This window comes from Puntigrus tetrazona, chromosome 8 (genome assembly GCF_018831695.1).
Source record: "Puntigrus tetrazona isolate hp1 chromosome 8, ASM1883169v1, whole genome shotgun sequence".
In the NCBI taxonomy this organism is placed as follows: Eukaryota; Metazoa; Chordata; class Actinopteri; order Cypriniformes; family Cyprinidae; genus Puntigrus; species Puntigrus tetrazona.
Window position 1 is genome coordinate 18,174,304 of NC_056706.1, and position 22,179 is coordinate 18,196,482.

Here is a 22,179-nt window from a genome sequence, read left to right on the forward strand (position 1 = left end):
CAGTACACACATCGCGTGAATTAAGTTGCTATAAAGCTGTAGTGTAAGTTGAATTAAGATTATATTTAGTTTAGAAATAATTGTTCATTTCTGATACACCATTTGGTAGCTTGCACCTGTAAGAAATGTAAGAAAAATAGCTAGTAAATGGAAAAGGTAATTACAAACTTGTTTTTCATGCTGTGCAGGTATGAGGGGGGAAATTGCAAACGATACCTGTTTTTATTCATCTCGTTCTTGCCAAAAGAGTGGGCATGGCCATTTTGTGATCTTTTTCCAGTGTCATCCAGCTTGTTTTGCTGCTTGATATTTAAAGGAACAAAGCTTTTAAAAGCCAATTCACACCACACAAATGAATGCGTCAACAAGCAAGCGTTTTACTGTTTGTTGGATTAGTGCTGGAGCCCTGTTGAATGACACGTCTTGTTAGTAGCTTGTACCTGCCATAGTTGATCAGTTAGTACATTGTAAAACAATATATTTAAAATAGAAAAGGTACTATTAATTTCTCAGGAAATTATCCTTTTCCATTATCAAAATACAGTGCGTAATTTAAAATCATTGACATCACTGCTTCTGGTGAGCACGTGGACCTACTTAAAAGCATGTCAAACTTAAAAGCATTCGTTTTACTGTCCGTGTTTGCCACAATCGACAGAAATTTGTTTAGATGATATCTGATTCACTGGAATCCAAGTCACTTTCAAGTAAAGTCTGTTCAGCTGTATTTCAATTAAGTCCAGCCTCCAGGCAGCGCACCCAATTATCTAAATAAATGGAGTGATCCTAATACTTCAAAATTTGCATTCTGAACTCTCAATTAAATGACACGTTTCAAATGAATGCTGTTCATCATGCTCTGCCACTGCGCATGTGCAGTCCTTAGCACGAACAACAGATTTTTGTGTGATCTGGTGCCTGGCAGCTGAAGTGATATAATAACCGGTATACCAATCAACGATTGGCTGCTTTACTCAGAAGGCAGTACTATTTCTCCATATTGCACGTTGCAGTTTCTTTCAGGAGTGTACGGTCATTGTATAGCTATAGTCTTTCTTTGAACTCACTGGAGTTGAAAGTGGAAAACTTTAACTTTGATGCTCCCTCTTCCAGTCTTGTCTAGAACACAGTATAATACTCCCACATTTAATAAAGCATACATTTTTTTCGCTTTCTTTCTTAAAAATTCTATTCAGTCAATAGTTCAAGATCATTGTACTGCATTTAGTTACTTGTTTTGTTTGTATATGTTACCGCATATAATTATGTTGGTTGTAACTATTGTATTGCACATGCTTTTTATGCTGCGTCTTGGCCAGGTTTTATTGTAAATGAGAACTGGTTCTCAACTGACTAACCTGGTTAAATAAAGGTTACAATAGAACGTTTAAAAAAGTTTAGAAATTCGATCAGTGGCTTCAACAGGTGTTGGATTAGGTTAGTGAATTGTGCTGAACACAATTACTTTTACATAATTATAACTCCCACTCGGTTGGCCGATGTGAAGCTCATATTATACATGTGCCTAAATTGGCACAATCTGCAATACATCTTTTGAAGATATATTTTTGTAAAAAGATGAGCATGATTCCGGCAAGTACAAGATGTTCCTGGATCAACATTCTCGTTGATCCTGGAACAACATTTCAATCCACCAATCAATCAGATTTGACTGATCATTTTTCAGGAAATATCTGTTTTAGGCTTATGATTCCGCATCAACCTCAAAAGCAAAATTTGTTTATGGCAATGACAATAATCATTTAAACGTCTTTAAAAATGTGACCAAACTTAATTATGCACTCTAAGTCTCTAAGTGCACTCTTAAGTCTCTCATTTTTAGTGACAATTTTTAAAACAGACAATGTTTGGCACTAAGGACCTTAGCGAGGCGTAGTTTGGTATGTGATAAGAAAAGTTGTAGCACAAGTTTGACAAACGGCAGACTCTAAAACCTGTCGATTGCTTTTTCGGCAGACATCTGATGACTGTGCAGATATGTACATCACATGTGTAAAAGGGCTAAATGTATAACTGTCGACTATTTCCTGCCTCCAGTCTTCTGCCACATGGAGCACGCTGTGTTCTGGGACACAGTATACCACGCAGTGTCTTCAGATACATACATTAAATTTCAGCCAATATAGCAGGTAATCTGTGCATTTCATGCATACAGAAAATAATATAAATTTCTGAACAAATCCAATATGTATTTGAATGACAGTATAGACCTTGTTGTTGTGTTATTTCAGGGTTTCTCAAATCTTGCCGTGGAGATTCAATGCACTGCAAAGTTTAGCCTCAACCCTAGTAAAACTCACCTACCTGTGATTTTCTAAAGACACAGATTAGCATGTTTAGGTGTGTTTGATTAGGATTAGAGAAACTCTACAGGAAAGTGGATCCCGTGGGCCAGATTGGAGAATCTGTATGCTATCCTGTTCTTTCTCATTGTTTCAGTTCTTGACCTAGTTACCAGTTTGTGCCTGATTATGTCATTTGATTCAGGTGTGTCTTGTTAATTATCCTTATTTAATCCTGTCTGTGTATTTAATTCCTGTCTGTTCAGTTTGTTAGATATTATTAATATATACATGTATCACCTGCTTTGCTAACCTGGAATTACCTGTGGCATAAAGACTGGTAACCTTCATTTTCATCTCTGTGCCTATTCGCCACACAGTATGACAGAAGACCTGACCTTAAGGTTAAAAGGTTAAGCGTCCCTAGACTTTGTTTTTTATGGATAATCCTGCTGGATCAATCTCTCAAGGTTGCAGAGTCATCCAAAGATGGTCAAACAGAATTTCGCTAGACAAATGATTCACAAGTGCACAAGTGTAGCGATGAACCTCCGCTGTTGTTGGGATATCAGTTTCCAGTTGTCAGTGTTTTTTTTTTTTTTTTTTTTTTTTTACTAGATTATTTGAGATCTGCCAAGTAAGAATTACCAATGTCCATCATATCATTGATGCCTGGTTCCCTGCTCCAATACACAAGCAAAACAAAGGATTCTAACACAATTTATTTGTTTTGCACATATTAGTTATATATATGGATTACATTAACAGAAAAAAATTTTTTTTTTAAAAAGTAGACACGTCAAGATCTCTCTCCAATGTCTTTATGAAACTGAGTTTCAGATTAGTTTTGTGATATGTTTATAAATGAAGACTCCAGAGACCACCTACAAAACCGAATGGCACTGAATGGCACTGTTTGCATGGCTTATATCAGCTCACTATATCAAAGCGTAAACGTAATCCAGGAACATTACGGAAGTCCCAGCCAACCTGAAGGAGGTTCCAGCCAGGGTGATGGCATCCACTATCCAGTGGGACATCTTCTGCTTGGAGACGCAGAAGAATTTAACGAATGAATAAATGAATGAATAATTGGGACTATGACTATGAAAAGAGATTTGATTATGTTTGAGTTCTGGCACATCCTAATTTTGCTGAGTTAGTTGTGTTCCTGGGTCAACAAAATTATCTAAAATATTTTGTCTTGACCATATCTCTATACCTAAACCTAATGGGACCATCAGAATAAAGTGAAACCCTTACGAGTTCTGCTTTATTTCGTGGACACTTAAAATAATACAAAACCTGATATTGGTTTCTTACCTGATTCTGAGCAGGGTACATTGGTGTAATTACAGACAGCGCAGCCGCACTGGGGCCCTGCCTCCCCACCTTGCAAACAGATCCTCATGCTTAAGATACTAAATTAATATTTATTTAACTATTAATAATACAATGTAGTTTTTGTCAAAAGTTTTGCCTAGTGGTAGAGCTTTTGTGAAGCATTTCTGAGGTTCCAGGTTCTGATCCGCCGTCGTATATTTTTTTTTTTACCTCATTAAACCCAAAGCAGTGTTCATTAGTGTGCTTGTACATCAAGATGCATTTTGTTTTGTGCTTTTACTAGAACTAAGCACTCAATCGTTTGTGTGAAGATGCACATTGTGCACAAGCGCTAATAGAGAACAGATGAGACTGGCAATGAGAGCTTGTTATAACACATTACAACGAAAAATTGTCTGTTATTTACGTATTTCTTATCAAATAGAGCTTTTTTCTTTTAGACACATCCAGCCATGCATACCACATGATGGTCGTGTTTTCTTGCCTCTTGGAAAGGAATGTTAGAGAGAGATGCAGGCAAAGAGATCTGTTTTACTTAAGAAATGAAAAGATAATGTTTTTACTTGGTCAAAAATAAGTAGGTTATGCACAAATTCACTCCTATTGGTTCCTTTTCAAGATATGAGCCCTGTGTATTTGTATGTGCTTCATAACTGACCTGGGGGGCCAGTCATAAAAACCTGCACCTGGGGCCCTTCATGACTAAGTTACACCACTGACAGGGTAGCTTTGAGAAATGGGCAAAATTTGACTTTACAATACACAAGACAATTTTTTAGTTTAGTTGAACTAATCTATACTGCATACATGACTAATCTACCAAACTAGTCTAGTACTTGCTACTAGTTCCTAAAATCAGAACCTGTGATAATTCAGCAAAGCAAAGATTTAACTTATCGTTAACTTCTTATACCCTGCACCATTTCAGCAGAGATTAATGTTGTTTGCATTACCAACTGATGGTGGAAGGCAGGGTCCTGATAGGCTGGTCTGATGGAATCCCAGCGCTTCTTATTGGCTGGTGTTCCTCCTGGATGACGTCTTTGGGGTTCACTCGCCAGTGAATGGCCATTGCTTTGGTTTCGGGAGGGATGGGAGCTGGTTGCGTAGAATGGATGCCAGGCTCTGGAAGTTCTTGGAGAATTGGTTGTGTGGCTTTTGAGGTCCAGCAGGGTGGAAGGTGCAAATCAAATCAATAATGTATTATTAACCAAACTAAGGTTACCTTGAAGGACGTATTTCAGATAGTCACACAAAGCACAGTGTGAACTTATTATTCATAAAATATTCAAGTTTCAAGGACTAGCATTGTGGATGACTATCAACTCTGTGTCCAGCTCCACCTCCCGCAGCCCTGTTGGTCCTGCTGTTCATTAAATCACTCTGCTTTCATTCCTTCTTCAGGTAAACCCACCTCTGTGGTTACATTGTCAGCAGAAGATGGAGCTATCACTGTCAACGTAGTGGACCCTTAGAACGCATATGCACACTAAGAGAAGAAAGAGCTGTGAAGAAGATTTTGATAAAAACAAAAACCTGTCATCACATAATGCTAACAATGAACGCCTGGGTCCGTGAGAAGGCCACTATCTTCATACATGTATAAATGAAATGTCAAAAGTTATGAGTATCTCTAATAAGATTATCTTATTTGGTGGAGTTTCTGATGAGGCAAGGCATTCAGACTGTAATTTGTTTTATTTTGTTGAACCAGGTTGGAGTTCTGTTCATTTTTAAAGAGTGATAACTGAATAAGGTTTATTTTAAAACAAGCCCTTCAGACAGAAAAACAGGGAAGCACAAGGTTTATTCAAAGTAGTTTATTTACAGTAGTCTAATTACACTTGCATTATTTGAATTCAAACTAAACTAACATTTCTGTGACACTGCATTTATATGAAAGCAACTATTTTCCTTTTTTGTTTAATACAGGTAAATCTTGCGCTTACCTTAAATACCGATTGTCTAAATTTGTTCACTCTTGTTGCTCCATCTCTCTATTTGGGCAAAGCTAGTCTTTCGAGGTCAGCCCAAAATTTATACCACGGTTCTAGATTACACGAGGCACTCTCGGGTGACTTCATGACTACAGAATAGCCGCCAACCATATGTAGCTAAAATCCTCTTAAAACTACATAATTTCATGACACAGTACTGCAAGCAGAGTGATAAAATTACAAACTGTGAAGCTGTTGTTAGAGTTTTGATATCACACTCAGCCACTCAGATTTCATATATATATATGCCAATAGCCAATAATTAAGTCTTCTCATGGCTGATTCCGATACCAATAAATTCATATTTTTATATAATTTCCATATAATCTGCAGTTTGTGCACCCAGGATAATATAAAATTTAAGATGCACTGATGAAACTGAAATTGCCAAACATGTGTTGCAAGTAACAATGGCGTTGTCATCCTCCAGACTTCTAGACTGGTGAAGACATAGCCACTTTTACACTATCGGGCGGAAAGGTTTCTAATATAATATTATGTGCGTGTATATACAGTATATATGGTATGTGTGTGTGTGTGAGAGAGAGAGAACATTCTTTTTTCGACTGGTTGTGAAGCATGAGTATGTACAAACACAACAATTGGCTTAAATAAACTCTGTAGGTGACATAATTGACTACATGCAACTGAGAGGTTATAAATACATGTGAAATGGGCACATTCTCAGATTACACCTTTGTCTAAAAGGACCTTGAGGCATGCTGACAGTGCGGCATTTAGATGCAGCATCTAGTTCCCACTTTTTCAGGGAACAGGGTTACAGTCAGAGGTTATCAAATGCTACTCTCTGTGCTGTGTTTTAAAACGCTTGTGGAAAAGTGAATACCAATGTTGTCACACTAGAAGCGTCTAGACCGCTCAAGGCAGTATAGTTTGAGCACACAAGCATTGAATTTCTCAGACATTCTCGGGGATGTTCACTCAAGGACAAGTGAGCCCAGAGTAGCATGGAGTATCACAAACTTGCTGCAAGGGAACATCTCTTGCCAAAGCCATAGAAGATGTAACCGCCTTAGATGAATGGGCCCTAACTTCTAGAGGTGAAGCTTTACCATGCACCTCATAGGGCAAGATGGCGATACTGACAGGCCCTGCATATCCCCAATTCTCTCAGAAAAGTAATGGCCATTAGAAAAACCATTTCAGGGTCAGAAACCTGACAAGTGCTGACTTTAGAGTTTTGAAAGGGGTGTCAACCAGACCCTCAAACACTATAGCTAAATCCCACAGAGGAACAATCGCTCTAGTGGGCAAGCTTAACCTCTTGCCTTGACAAATGAAGGGTGCTTTACCAAAGAAACCCCATCAGTCAGAGCATGGCAAGCTGATATGGCGCTCACATAGATTCTAAGAGTACTAGGACATGTGTCCGAGGACAGTTTCTCTAGCAGAAACTTCAGCACTGAAACACTTTGACAGCGAACTGGATCTGCGTGGTGTGTTATACACCAACTTTTAAAAACACACCATATGAGGCCATACGTTCTTCTAGTGGGGGAAGCCCTAACTCTTTGAATAGTCTCTATTAAATCGTCTGGAAGTCCTGGACCTCTTACTCGGTCCCCCTCAGGGTCCAGACATGAAGGGTCCAGAGCTCGGGCTGGGCACGAAAGACTGTCCTTTGCTCCTGAGACAGAAGATCTCTCCTGACCAGAATCGTTGAAGCTGTTGAGGAGGGATATTAAATCTGATAACCACACTTTAGTTGGCCAGCAAGGCACTATCAGTAAGAGGTGAGACCCTTGTTGACATGTATGGTCCATGGTTCAGTCCCACCCTAGGATATTGTAGCCTCTTAACTGCTTGAGGAAGTATTTTAGAGACGTGCAATCTCTTGGATGAAATTGCCTGGCTCTAAGCCACAACTGAATCGATCTCATGTGCAGGAAGCCCAAGGGTATCCCCATGGATATAGCTGCCATAAGTCCTAGAACCCTCTGAAAGTAATGAACAGTAACTGGAGTCCCAGAGGAGCCAGCGCTGCAATCATGCTTTGTGTTTATGTGTTGGGTGCCAAGGCTAGGCCAAATGGAAGAATCTGATACCGATAAGCTTCACCCCAAAAAGCGAACCTCAGGAACTTCCTGTGTTGTGGCAGGATTTTCACTGTGACGGGTTGATGCTTCTGCAAATGCCTGCATTCTATTTGCATCATGGATGAATCCAACTGAATGATTTGTGCAAGTCATTAAGACAGTGTTCATAAGAATGACAATACTGATGAATGTCAAATAATAGATGTCAGTCAGATGTCACCTTATTAATCTGTTTCCCTTTCTCTCTATTTTTAAAGATCTCTTTCAGAAAAAAAAACAAAACGCACACAACAGTTAAAGGCTTGGCTGAGTTAAAGGTAAGGTAAGATAAGGTATTTAACACAATTTAACACACGACTCTAACCAACAAACCAACAACCCTAACCACCAAACATATATAATAAAAAGTTAAATAGATAAATAAACAATCAAACAATAAATAAAAAATGACAGCTTCATACTGCAATTATTTAACAGCTATTATTTATAGACACAGGAATAATTTTTTTTTTTTTTAGAGTTTTTAACAACAGCTCATACTCTGTGTACAAAACATGGGATGGATCACAGACAGTCTTATTGGCATGACTGAAAATAGCCCATTCATAAATAGTCTGTAATGATGTGTGTTCTTTAACACCAACAATTTTCCAAAGAGCGTGAACAGAACACCTGGAACAGTTTAGTACTCGGATAGATTTCCAAACTATATTGTGATGTTGTATCTAATTAAGTTCTTAAGGATTGCCTGATAAAAGATTATCATAAAGCTTTGAAATTTCAGAGGACAGTTCCTTGAAGTGCCTTGACACACGCAGCATTATTGTGGTAACAATTTCAACTGAAACCGGTAGACAGACATATCGAACAGCTCCACCCCCTTTTCAAAATAGGTAATACTGCTTATATTAATAGGTAATCTTTTACATTTTTTCCAGCCATGGACCGATGTATGTATCCTTGTTGATGTACGATTGAATATCGACTGGTATTTCATTAACATTACTTTTACGACATTGTCAGCCATCGGGTTCTCTTTTTGATTGATTATTTTAATTATGGATGCATTATAAGACCTTTACAAACACAATAAGCCACGGCCATTCAGAACGAAATTCCTATGGTAGGCCTACATTTCGAAAGTAATGCTTCTCAGGATCAGGATGAGCTTTATTGCCAGGTATGTTTACACATACAAGGAATTTGTTTTGGTGACAGAAGCTCACAGATAATAAAAGGAATAATATACAAAATAGGCTTCTCACTCTGGATAAGCACGTTTCTTGGAGACTGGGGAGGTCGCACCAATGATCCACTCAACAGTACGGACTACCCTCTGTAGCCTTCTGCGGTCAGATTTGGTAGCTGAGCTGAACCAAACAGTTCTAGAAATGCAGAGGACGGATTCATCATCTTTGGCCTGACGGAGCTGGCAGTGAACCACGGTTTGTCATTGCTGTGGTTTACAATTACTGGTAGGCACATATCTTCACACAAACGGATATATGATGTTACAGTCTCTGTGAGCTCGATTTTTAGAACTATGTGTATTACATTAACAGATTAGAAGAATCAATAAGGGTTTAAAATCAAGGCCTGTTTTTAATATGAAAAGAGAACCGCGCCTAGACGCGTCACGGAGCGGTCACACTAGTCAAACAGGCTTGGGCAGGGCTCAGACGTGAATGCATCCTAGTATGAATAAAATGAAATAAAAAGTTATAAAAAAGAAAACCTTCAGAGTTGGATGGTGAACCTATTGACCTCTCTGTTTTTTTAAAGACAGTTAGGCTATTTATTTCCGCAGAAGGCTACTTTTTTAAAATACATTTTTGGCACAGTAGAAGATTGGCTAAGCTCTTCTTTACTTCTAGACATGCTTCGGTTTTGGGAGTTCACACAGCCTAACCCATTTTTAGATTTAGCCTACTTAAACATTGTGACGGGCTTGTTACATTTACATTTAACGTTAGTCATTTGGCAGATGCTTTTATTCAACAAATAGAATTATAATAGAGAGCGCTAGGCTTAAAGATGGAAGAGATGCGTTTTTAACTATTTCTTAAAGATGGCTGGACTAGGCTGCTTGAATCAAGTTGGGCAGGTCGTTCCACCTGGAGGGATCGGCACATTTTTATTTTACTTATTTTATGCATATATTTTATTTTAAAATGCAAAACATACAATCACTTACCAAGGGGAGAATGTCATCTCAAACTGAACCTTACAACTGTGGTAAATATTTTTTTTATTATTATTATTATTATTATTCAGAATTGCCAGCATTCACAGAAAACTGAATTTAGCGGATGCTGAGCAGCTCTTTAGTTAAAAACTCTTCGTGAACAAATGTATAGGTAGGCTTAGTCTTAGCTATTATTATTATTATTTTTATTATCTTTATTAACATCATTAATACTATCAATATTTACCCAATGCTTAAAAGCTCGTGAATCGGAACTGCTTACATCTATAACAAACAAACACATAAACTACATCTAAATATGGAGATTGCATAGACTTTGGTAATTATACACTGATCAACATTTAAAGCACAAAAAGAGGGTTGCTCAACTTTCCGCCTCGCATTCTTTTTCTGATAAGATTTGAGACGAACTAGACCCACCAAAAGCGTAGTGCTGCCCTCCTCTGTTCATCAGAAGAACGTTTAACAGATTAGATTAAATATATTCTGCTTGGGTGCAAAAACTAAACAGCTTTCGTGTGTACTAACACACATAAAAAATACTATACTAATTTATAGTAAATACTGTGTTGTTATTGAACCATGCTATAATAAATTACTTGAATGAATTTGTTGTGGTAATTTTATAGTCGTTCTGGTAATATAACAACTATAGTAATATAAAGCAATTACTTTATTCAGAACTGTACTTAAGTTTTCTACGAATATAGGATATATTATTCTACAGTACACCACGGTTGCTGTAGTAACCACTAAAGCATACTACAGTAGGGGAGAAAGTAGCAAATCAATTTTCTCAAGAGCACTCACTATATTTGCATTATTGTAATTTTTGTGTTTCTCATTTCATGTCACAGTACCACAGTAGTAAGGTTTTATAAAATGGATTGACATTGCCAATAAAAATATATATTCCAAACAATTTAAGTCTGTACTGATCGGTTGCTTTTGAAACACATGATAACATTTAAAATGACATTTTAATATGTGATGTAAAAAATTTTATACATTTTTTTTGCAAAGATAAAGAACAACATATGTTTGCTGTTACATATTAACAAAGTCATAGTCAGACGTATTTAATCAAGAATCTAGCTTGTATTGTTGTTACTTTCTCCTCCCCTATTCATCAGCAATCTTTAACAGAGTGTTGTACATATTATAATAATATATACAGTATAATACACTTTAATGTGATTCAAAAACACCACCTGGGTCTGCCATATTGACTTCTGCGATTTATTTCAGTAGCTCTCTAACATGATATCAGCGTATTAGACTTTTCTGAAATCTCTAAGATGTTTTCTAACCACACCAGAAGAATGAATGTAGATATTAAACCCACCTACACTGAAAACAAGATCTACTTGAATTTGATCATCTGGGACATTGTATTAGGCCTAAAAAAGCCTAGGCTATATTCAAAATACTTCACGCATTCCAAACGCATATATCAATGATTTTAAACGTACATTATGGTACATTATGTGATAATTAGACTGTAGTCCTGCAGAAGTTTAAATATACAAGCTAATACACACTACACTCGTAGTCACGCATTTCACATTTGATAATAAAGTACAACAATAATAATTTGCAGGGTTTTATGTGATAATGAGCTAACTGATAGTTTGATTGGTAGCACGATTTACTGTAATAGTTGTACAGATCAAAGTGTGGTAGATCTATTAAAATATCCCGTGAAAATTCTTTTTTGGGTCCTATATTCCAAGAAGTATTTCAGTATTGCAGTGATTGAGATTCACATTCACCTCAAAACATTAGATTCATCCTCGCCGGCGCACAACCCGCGCATGAAATATAAATCCGCAAGAAAGTGCAATACCAGGTTTTCAAACATAGACGGCGACAAAAGGTAAAACTAACGGACTGCAGCTTTAATTCGAATCGAAACCTTTTGTGAACATTATCATGTATATAAAGCTTCGAGTTAAAAAAGGCTGCATTGATTACGCGAAGATTTAAATGTAATCATTGTAGATGTCTCTGCAAGTCTGATTCAATGAACGAAAGTCTAGAAAAATAATTTCTAGTAAAATAAAAATATTTTATTGATGTTCAGGTGGCGATTTACAGCATTTACAGAACAACAGACCTCAGGTCAGTCATCAGACTAAATGTACGCAGATGAAAACAATGCTGCATAAAGGTCCAGATCACCTCATTTTAACAAAAGTTGTTTCATGAAGTTCTTGTCCGTTTAATTTAATTTTTTTTCCTAGAAAGACTGAACGGTTTTGTTTTTTGTGTTGCGCTTACGTACCCCTCGCAGTTTGGTTTTAATCCCAGGCAGAAATTCAACATGCCACTGCCCTGACCGAGGTCTCTCATTCATCACAGTCTATTTTGCCCTCATCCAACTTTCTCTTTTTCTTCTTTTTCTTCTTTTTTTTCTTTGTAGGATTCTGAACCACAGGTGTTTGCTCTTCCGTTCCTTCTCCGTTACACAGTTTCTCTGACACCTGGGTATTGTTCTCATCACTTCTCTCCGTGGATGCTTTTATTTTCTTCTTCTTCTTCTTCTTTTTCTTTTTAGCAACGGTGACTTCCTGTGCTGCCGCTGGCTCTTTTGTCGCACTTTTCTCCTCCTCTCGGAGGAATTGGGCAGCAGAGGCGATGATGTCTGACCCAGACACGGCCGCTTCTCTAAACCTCATCTCCTTCTCGCTGTCGCTGTCACTGCGGGAAGTGAGAAGCTTTAATGCTTTAAACGTAAAGCAAAAACTTAATCTAAACTTAGTTTGACAACATTTGAGGCTGAACCTCACGGAAAACACGCATGCATCAGATTGTTAATGCAAACTTCCTCTTTCCGACGTATGATTTTGTGAGAATCACCTTCAAAGAGTGTGTGCACTATCAAAAGCAGGAGTTAGACTCACCTGGAGCTGGGAACGCGTCTCCTTTTAGGAGGTGGAGGAAGTGGCTCCTCCATCCAATTTCCAGGAGCAGAGGTGGAGAAGAGATGGAAACCTTCAGAAAATTACAGAAAGCAGGCCTCAGATGCACATCTGCGCTTTAATATAAATACAGCTGTGGATATGATATACAGCTGATACGGAAAGTGTTTAGACCCCCTTTTTTTTAGTCCCCATTTGCTAAAATAATTTAAGTTCATTTTTTTCCCTCATTAACGTACACACACTACCCCTTATTGACAGAAAAACACAGATTAGTTGATATTTTTATAGATACAGAAAACTGAAATATCACAGGGTATATACTGTTTATCACACACACACACATATATGTGTGTATATGTATGTATGTATGTATATATATATATATATATATATATATATATATATATATATGTGTGTGTGTGTGTGTGTGTGTGTGTGTGTATGCATAGTCAGATGTTCATGTATGCATGAATGCAAATTATTTGCTTACTTCCTTCGTCCTCCTCTTCTTCGTTTTTGGACTGGTCATGTTTAGAGTCGACAGTTCCAGTAAAAACCTCTGAAATATGCCTTTAGCGCATTAGCAAAAAAGAGTGAGAGAGCGAAACCGTGCCGACGACAAAACCTTTCACAAATAACAGCTCTCGTAGCAGCCCCGACAGGAGAAACAGTTGTTGTGTCTCACCCGTCCAAAAGGGCTCCTAACTTCTTTGCCACGTGAGACTGAAATTCCGGTGTCGTCCCAAGCTCGTTACCGTCATGCTCGTGCTTTGAAACATCGGTTCTGCGCGGCAAAATTCAACCGAAAGCTACTTAAGTAAACAAATAAAACCGCACATATTCACAAGAATAAAAAAGATGAACCGGTCTGGCCATTACTAGAAAGACTCACCTACGACTTTCTCTGCGGATATTGCCGTCTTCATCTGTTTGGAGTAAAACCAGCACCAGAGGCGTCCATGTAATTGGACAGCAACTGACTTAATCTATATTTAACTGCTTTGTATCATCATCCGCTAATTGTGCATGTTTTGAAAAGCTACTTACAGTGAGGACAGGAAGCGCCGCCGTTTCCAAGGAGTTTAACGCCCTGCGCTCCAAAGCTCCACACCGCCTCTTTCAGTCTGTCAGTGTTTTCATCTTCACTGCTGCTTCCAGACATGCCAAGGGCCGACTTGTGTTGATCAACACATAAAAGAGTAGCTGCTCGTCGCTATTGCTCTGTGTGGTTAAGTCGCGTGAAGACGTTAAGGATGCGGTTGGTTTAGATTAGCTGACCGAGGTCGTACCGCCAAAAACAACTCGTATATTACAATGCAAATACGCCGGCTTAACGAAAATAAAAACTTGAACGCTTTAAATCAGTTTGCAGAGACACCGGGCTCCACATGTCCACATGTTTTCCAAATACTGCGCTGTAGTGTAAAAGTGAGCACGGCCTGATTCAGCGCCCCCTGCCGCACCGGAGCCGCGGCATTACAGTAACACTGCTGGTACACTTTTTAATAATATTGCATTTGCTTTTATTTAATTTAATTAAATACATTTCATTTCATTTTTATTTAATTTAATTTAATTTTTTATTTTAGTTGTATCTTCATTCATTTTAATTCATTCTTATTTATTTATTTTGTTTGTTTTTCATCTGCTTTATTTTAGTCGGCTGGGCAAACATTCAGCAATAGCTGCAATAAAATGTTTACGCTATTTTATTTCAGTTAACATTTTAATTTCAGTCATTTCAAAAGCCTTTACCTTTCCATTTTTAATTTCATTTTTTATATATGTATATGGAATAATCACTTTGCTTGTTCACTGTGTAAAACAAAACATACAACAAGCTGTAACGCAGGTTAAGTAATACAAAGAATATAGAAAAAGACTGTTTCATTCTTTCCATTAAAAAAAATTGTAGTGTTTATTCAGTGTGTTTATAATTCTGAAATGTACAAAATTTTCAAGTGAAAATTGTTTCTACACCAATGATATTAGTGTTTTTCCACAGTTATTATAAATAACTGTTATTACAGTTTTTACAGTTATTATAATTTGCTTCTATATGCCTACCTCATTTGTACGTCGCTTTGCTAAATGACTAAATGTAAATGTTCAAACTTATTTTTATTAATTAAAATAAATCAAACAGATAATTTTAGACAGTTTTATGGATTTTTTTTTTCATTTCAATGAAAGCCATGTAAAGACGAAATGTGTGTGTTCTACAATTTTACAGAAATATAGTTATCTTCCCCATCCTCCTTATCTGTGCCAAAACTATATATATATATATAATGATAATGATAATGATTTTCACATGTTAAATCAGCATATATTTTTAATTAAATAAATGCAGACTTCTTTTTATTACAAACGTTTGACCAGTAGTCTATACTGAATAATTTGATTAGGATACCAGACCTCCATTATGTCTTCTTACTTGATAAACAGGCCTACTGAAAACTGTGTTGTTTGGTGATATTTGTGCACTTTTTGGACAATCACACGAGTTTTTCAAGAGACTAATTTTGTAAAGGCTGAAAACACAAGCCTGTGACTACAGTTGCACATAACATGAACAGATGTTGTATGCCAGCAAACCAAAACAAAAGAGCCTAGTAACTTCTAAAGAGATTCAAGGTGAACTTCATGCTCAAGGAACATCAGTGTTACTGGCGATAGGCAGAAATCTAAACTTTGTGGTTTTCACTTAAATCTTTTAAGGATAAGCAAAAATGCGGCAACAGTGGTGAAGGAAAAACTGAAACACTTCTCAAAATATTTGTAATCAGTATTTTTACAATTAGAAATATTCGGTCTTGCTCATCTGTCGAGATCACTTTTTCAAATCGAATTTAGAAGCACGTGGTGCTGAAATATCCGCCTCCCTCCTATTGAGCATCTTTGGAAAAAAATGCAGTCTGGAAAAGGCACCCTTCATCTTTTTTTACTGCAGAGGTGCACAAGTCTCATTGACAACCGACATCCAAAAACAGCAATTCTTGCTTTGCAAAGGTGATAAATGCCAGCAAACTTTGCTATTGTTTTTTTTCTTGTTTAAGCATTTGTCGAACATTTCTGCATTGTGAAACCAAAGTCAGCTTCCCAAATAAATGAGTATTTTTCACATGTTAAAAAATATTATCCTTTTTTTATTAACTGTACCAAAATAATTTGATTAGTGTTATATTGATAAACAGGCCTACTGAAAAAAGAATTTTGTGCACTTTTTACAATCACACGTTTTTTGAGACTATTTAGAGTTCAACGACTATATGCTGAATTGTTCCATTGGTTATGGCTGCCATCTTGAAAAACACTTCTCAAAATCGAGCAATTAGAAATATTTGGATTTGCTCGTTCATAAAATGCATTTTATTTATTTTTCTGAACAAAATCCCCCTTCCACATCTGGACATAATTCCTATTTCATTATACAGTATAATACAATGTTCCTACAATTCTGAAAAACAGAGTAAATCGGGGCACACTTGCCTGCGTCTGCAGTTGATCTTGGCCACCTCTTTAAACCAAGGGCCTAGATCTCTGAACACATGGGTGACATCAGGGCTAAAAATGTAAAGGAATTTATTTTAAATGAATAATTAATGTAAACAATCGTAAAACCCATCAGCATCGCTCGTCGTTAATGAATATGTTTCTTTAAAGTTTAATGCGCCCAGTCTCTACCATCCGTCTTATCTATACAAATTATTTTAGCAGAATGCTGTGTTAAAGAATGTCATATTATGAAATATTTCATTAGAAGAGTCCTGATACAGGCTTCATTACAAAAAAAAAAAAAAACCCTGACATAATTGGCTAAATACAAAGACAAACCTATTCCAGTTGACATGTTACACAACAAACGTAAAGCATGGGCAGGAGTCCTAAAATTACTGCTATGACTAAATCCACACATTAGTGTCCATGATATAGATCAAAACCACCATCTTTGTAGTGACGAAGGAATATGAAGACACTCTGTTTTAGCTCTCAGCAAGGGAGACTTTTACGTGTGAGGAGAATTAATAGGAATAAAACCAAATATTTGATCACTTATGCAGTTTGTAGTAAAACTAACACACAGACCTAAATCTGCGGTAAATCTCTCAATGCAAATTACAGCATGTCAACACAGACCTATGTAAACGGCACAAGTAAGGCATTAGACACATGCAACCACAAATACTTCACAAACATTGGTCCTTTAGTCTCATCTTTCTTAAGGACACTTAATATAAGCAAGTCAACGGACTTGTTTGCGAATGGACCGACTGTCAATGAACAACAATGGGTGTTTTGCAACTGTAACATGATTGGCTTTGATCGTACGCCGATCAAAACAAGTTGATATTGATTAAATATGTAAAGTCAGAGGCCTCTAAATTTACGTTCCTCCCAAACCCCAGCCGCTATTACGCAGCATGTTGAATTAGATCAAAGGTAAACATCAAAGCTCTTATAAAGGCTAAACAGCTTGAAAGGTGCACAAGGACACCATGTTGGGAATCCCAACCCTCTCTGTGTGTGACACGAGTGAAAACAGGGTTTCTGTATGCACAGCTGAGACCGACATCGAAAGCCCTCGTACATGACAAAGACAGATGTCCTGTGAACCCCACAGTGTACGGCCATGTATGCTTTCCAAATCCGTAAAGGACTGATACTACATACCTTCAAAAACTCATTTTTTTGTCAGATAAAAAAAACAACAACAATAAAAACAAAAGAACTAAAGAGGATTCCTGTTGAATGAACACAATCTTGATTTCTACATAGGGTCAGTTTAGGGTTTAAAAATTTGGGGTCAGTGCAGTTTTAATATGTTTAATTGAGCAAGGATGCATTAAATTGATCAAAAGTGACAGTAAAAAAATTTTTTTTGTTCTATTTCAAATGAACGCCGCTCGCGAAAGTTAATCAATGCATCATGGTTTCAGCAAATCAGCAAATTAGAATTATTTCCAAAGGCCCGTTCACGCCAAGGACAATAACAATATAGTTATAAAAATTGTTCTCAATATTAGAAACACAGCAGAATCCATACCGCAACCATGGCACAGAGAAACGATATCCTTGGAAACGCTTTCAGAACTTTTTTCCAGTTGATGAATGATACAAACACTGACAGCCAATCAGAATCCATCCTGTTATCAAGAGCTAGAGTGCGCGTTTAGGTCTAACAGACAACGTTGATATTATTTTTATAGTTATCTTTCTTGACGTGAACGATCATAGGAATTTACATTTACAATATATTATACAATATATTTTTATAAACTTGTTTACATAAAATTACTGCTTTTACTGTATTTCTGATCAAATAAACGCAGCCTTTGTGAACATAAAAGGCTTCCAAGACATTAAAAATATTACTGAACCCAAACTTTCAAACGGTAGTGTGGTTAAAACTATAAAAAAAATTATCACCAGCTGTTTTAAGGTTACGGTCACACACACACACACACACACACACACACACGTTTAAAAAACAAACAGATCACATCCTCTTTAACTCAGCATTGGCTAAACAAACTCTGTTCTATCATTTTAATAACCGCAACAATAACCGCAAATCTGTGCAAAAGCCCACTTTTTGTTTAATAACCAAAGACGCATGTGCTAGGATTGCTTCTTTTTAACACATTTAGAAAGACCCCATTTAAACATTCAAGGTTTAGTTTGTTAACACAAAATTTCACAAAACAGGACAAAAGGTGGTGTGTGCAGGAAGTAAGACAACAAAGGCTACGAAACTAAACTTGCAGTCGTCCTAAAACAGGATGACGGCACAACCCTTCAGTTCCGGCTAGTCAAGTGTGGCGGAGGAGAAAGGCTCCGCTTTTTTTTTTTGGCCAAACCCACAAGTAGTGCGCGCTGTCTGAGGAATGCAGGAACTTGACTGAAGGACGGTCATTTCCAGTTGAGTGGGTCGATGGTGCCAGATCGTAATGCTGGTGACAATACCGTGTGCTGCTGGTAGTGAGAGGCGCTCCTGTATTTGCATTCCACGCAAACCACGCGGTCACTCCAACAAACAGTCGTCAGGTTTCCTGTGGAAGAGGCACTACTGGCCCCCGTTGTAAGCGTAGTCTGCTTTGTTGTGCATGATGAGTTTGTTGTCCACAAAGTAGAAGCTGTCTGATCTAGTCTCGTACGGGTGCTCAATCATCAATCGAACTGCAGGAGACAAAAGAAAATACACAGCACTTAAACAAATGAACACAGTCATGTAACACGCACTCCTCTGAGAGGTCTGAAATACAACCCTGACAGGACGAATGAGATGTCAGGCAGAATCAGGTCAATATGTTACTAGCAAGGCAATCGGTTACTCTTTTGTGGCAAGTTTCCTCTCAGCGTTTGAGAGGGAAAAAAGGTCTGGTATTAATTCAAGGTGGGTGCCAATAAATAGTTTTCACAGATTAAAGTATAATTAGAAAATCATATAAATTGCAATTATAAATCATGTTGTATTAACTACACTGTAATATTAAAGATCAAACTGTCAACCCTGGCTAATGTACACTGCAAAAAGCGAGGATTTTATTTTTATATACAATAAAAACAAACAAAAAACACTGCAATACGCATTCGTTTAGAAGCAAAATTATTTAAAATATTAAGTCTTGTTCTCTTGAAAAAAAGGAAAAAAGAAATAAAAATAAATAATAATATTATATATATATATATATATATATATTTATTTTTATTTTTTTAATAATTATATTATATATTTTTTCCATTAATGAACTGCATAATAATAATTTAGTCCCAAATAATAATGCATTTTAAAACAGTATCTGTCAGTGGCCTGTTAATTAATTCAAATAATTTTAAATTCAAATGTAACACAATAAAAGCAAATGTTAGATACAACTAAAACAGCACTTTTAAACAAATATCTTAAAGAGCCGATATAACAGCTAAAGATTATTTAGTTAGTACAAACAGTAACACTCACTGAGGTCATCTGGGAGCTGAGGAAACTCATAAATGTGTTCACACGTGTTCCGGCTGTTCGGGATACAGAAGCCAAAGTCAAAGTCAAAACTCTTCAAAAGGCGGTCTTGAAAATAATGCCTCTCAATCATTCTGAAATTGGTAACAGGTCGATCGCCAACTGTGAACTCCACCCTAAGAGAGTGTGAACGGAGAAGAGACGTTACTCTACATACCAAAAAAAAACATTCAGTTGGTCTCTAACTAAACAAGAGCTTTATGTTGATTAATAAAACAATATGACGATCAACTACACAGACTGAAGTCTGCTCATGTTTACAGCAAAACCCGAAAGAATTACCGAGGCCAAAGCATGATTTATTCATGATTTCTGTGGGATTTGGCTAATAACATTGCTCAAGTGTTGCAGCAGATGACACAAGCTCCTTTGTTTGAAAACACGAGCGCCGGTCAACTGAATTTCAGAGCGGCCGAGCTTTGTTTACACGGCAGACTGCACATGGCCTCGCCGGTGAGGGGGACTTACGTGGCTCCGACCGTTCGTAACTTAAGGAACGCAGGTGTGAACTGGTAACGAACGAAACGCCCGGCACTGGTGTCAACCTCTCCGTTCTCCTCGTCCTCTTCATCGAGGTCTGAACGCAACAGTTTGAGAGAGAATGTAAGGGCTATTATCATTCACTGACACTAAAATCATTAGTAAACACACATTAACAAAAAAGCCAACATTTTTAAATTATTGTTCAGTTCAAGTACTACAATAACTACCACAGAATAAATAAGCTTTCTTTAAAAACATTTTAAAAGGACAAAACGAGACATCTGAATACGTCTCGAGAGATCATAAAAGCAAATCTTGAACGCAGAGCAAATCCACAGCTATGTATTCGCTATAAAATAGAAATTTCCACACGATATGTTAAAATACTGTCATACGTTAAGCCTCTAATAAATTCCATTCTGATGCAATGTAATAAAATGATTGGAGCGGATGGAGCTCTACATACATCAGAAGTGTGCATTTCACAGGCTAAAAGCAAATACTTAGTCGTGATTAAAGGACCACTGTGCGACTTCATTTATTAGTTTAACTTGAAGACAAAGAAAGGAAATGTACCACACTGTGGCGGTTTGGCAATCTCAAAAAGCACTGTCCCCGTCTCCAGGTCTCTGATCTTAAACCGTGTGAAGTCAATGTTGTAGATGTTGTCCTCAGGTTTACACAGATAGTCTGTGGAGACAAAAAAAGTCATGCATTTCAATAATAGCGACATAAGGGGGAATATGGTATACAGTGGTTATATGCCTCAGAGGCATACAAGACCCAGAGCGCTTTGATTGTTTGCTGGGTTTAAATTAAACATGAAGACACAGTGCTCTCTGGAAACTCGTTGAAATGTGTAGCATGGATTGGGCCTGTATAAAGTAAACAAACACATGGATGCTGTAACTCATAATACGCGCGCACTGGGAGCACCCAAGGAGTTGTGAGATGAAGCAGGTATCATAGCGGAGTCTCACCGCGAGTGACTGCGCGGAGTCCCAAAACTTCATCCGGAGTGATGTCTCTCCCCAGCGCCCGCAGCTCTTCCTCCGTTACAGGCCGTCGGTCCACTTGATTTCTTCGCGATTTCAGCCTTTTCAGAACACCGCCTCCGGTTTTGCGGTCTCGCGGAGCCGCTGCCGTTGAGTCGGAGCCGTTGACCGCGGCAGCTGCCGTTTCGTTGCGGGAGCTCTGACTGTTCATTTCTCCGAAATCTCACTCGGTGTGGCGGCGGAGCGCGAACTGCGTTTCTGTTGAGCTCGAAGCTTGCTGAATGCAAGATGGCGTAGCGCGTCACTATGGAGAACCTACGCCGACAGGCCAGCGATCTGATTGGCTGAACGCGTTCGAAAGTTACTATGGTTACCACAATTCCTGTTTACAGAAGTCTCCCCTTTGGGTTTTAACAGTTATTTTTTTTAATTTAAACGATTTTGTGTTTAAAAGGTCATTAATTATTATAATTCTGTATTATCATTATTATTTATACCAGCTGTAGCCATGTTTACAATATTGTAACGATATGTTATTTAAAATATATTTATTTTGTGTTATAATATGAAGTAATTTGGTCGAATGCAATCTTATTAAAATTTTTTTGGTTGTCTTAGTAAACATAAAAAATAAAGTTGTTACATTGCTTTAGGTGTGTTTATGTGTGTGTACATGTATATTCGTACGAGTAGACGCACACTAATTTCAAACGCCACTATATCAGGGCTTTTTTAAATGATATGTAAAAAAAAAATAAAAAGTTTGTAAGATGTATTTCAATGTATACACTGAAATATAATTATATATTTAAATATATATTTTTTATACAAATATACACACACACACAT

At 37.3% G+C, this 22,179-nt stretch overlaps 2 protein-coding genes across 2 annotated transcripts; both read right to left on the bottom strand.

Moving 5' to 3' along the window:
- Positions 1 to 11,954: 11,954 nt before the first annotated feature.
- Positions 11,955 to 14,381, bottom strand: c8h12orf43 (chromosome 8 C12orf43 homolog). Its single transcript, XM_043247942.1, has 6 exons — positions 13,879 to 14,381; positions 13,724 to 13,757; positions 13,517 to 13,615; positions 13,322 to 13,401; positions 12,811 to 12,901; positions 11,955 to 12,607 (listed from the first exon to the last, which is right to left on the bottom strand). The coding sequence occupies exons 1-6, from the start codon at positions 13,991 to 13,993 to the stop codon at positions 12,256 to 12,258; spliced, it is 771 nt and encodes a 256-aa protein (XP_043103877.1). The 5' UTR covers positions 13,994 to 14,381; the 3' UTR covers positions 11,955 to 12,255.
- A 1,810-nt stretch (positions 14,382 to 16,191) lies between these two features.
- Positions 16,192 to 21,933, bottom strand: unc119.1 (unc-119 homolog 1). The gene is made up of 5 exons (XM_043247442.1): positions 21,316 to 21,933; positions 20,912 to 21,025; positions 20,321 to 20,429; positions 19,796 to 19,968; positions 16,192 to 19,011 (listed from the first exon to the last, which is right to left on the bottom strand). The coding sequence occupies exons 1-5, from the start codon at positions 21,539 to 21,541 to the stop codon at positions 18,899 to 18,901; spliced, it is 735 nt and encodes a 244-aa protein (XP_043103377.1). The 5' UTR covers positions 21,542 to 21,933; the 3' UTR covers positions 16,192 to 18,898.
- Positions 21,934 to 22,179: the final 246 nt, after the last annotated feature.

Bases quoted from the DNA above. Each gene is read 5' to 3' on its own strand.
- unc119.1 (XM_043247442.1), bottom strand. From the start codon at position 21,541: ATGAACAGTCAGAGCTCCCGCAACGAAACGGCAGCTGCCGCGGTCAAC. The intron at 20,430-20,911 runs GTACATTTCCTT...TGTTGCGTTCAG, and splicing joins TGCCAAACCGCCACAGTGTG to ACCTCGATGAAGAGGACGAG. The intron at 19,012-19,795 runs GTGAGTGTTACT...TGTCTCCTGCAG, and splicing joins TCAGCTCCCAGATGACCTCA to TTCGATTGATGATTGAGCAC.
- c8h12orf43 (XM_043247942.1), bottom strand. From the start codon at position 13,993: ATGTCTGGAAGCAGCAGTGAAGATGAAAACACTGACAGACTGAAAGAG. The intron at 13,758-13,878 runs GTAAGTAGCTTT...TACTCCAAACAG, and splicing joins CGGCGCTTCCTGTCCTCACT to ATGAAGACGGCAATATCCGC. The intron at 12,902-13,321 runs GTAAGCAAATAA...AATTTTCTGAAG, and splicing joins AGAAGAGGAGGACGAAGGAA to GTTTCCATCTCTTCTCCACC.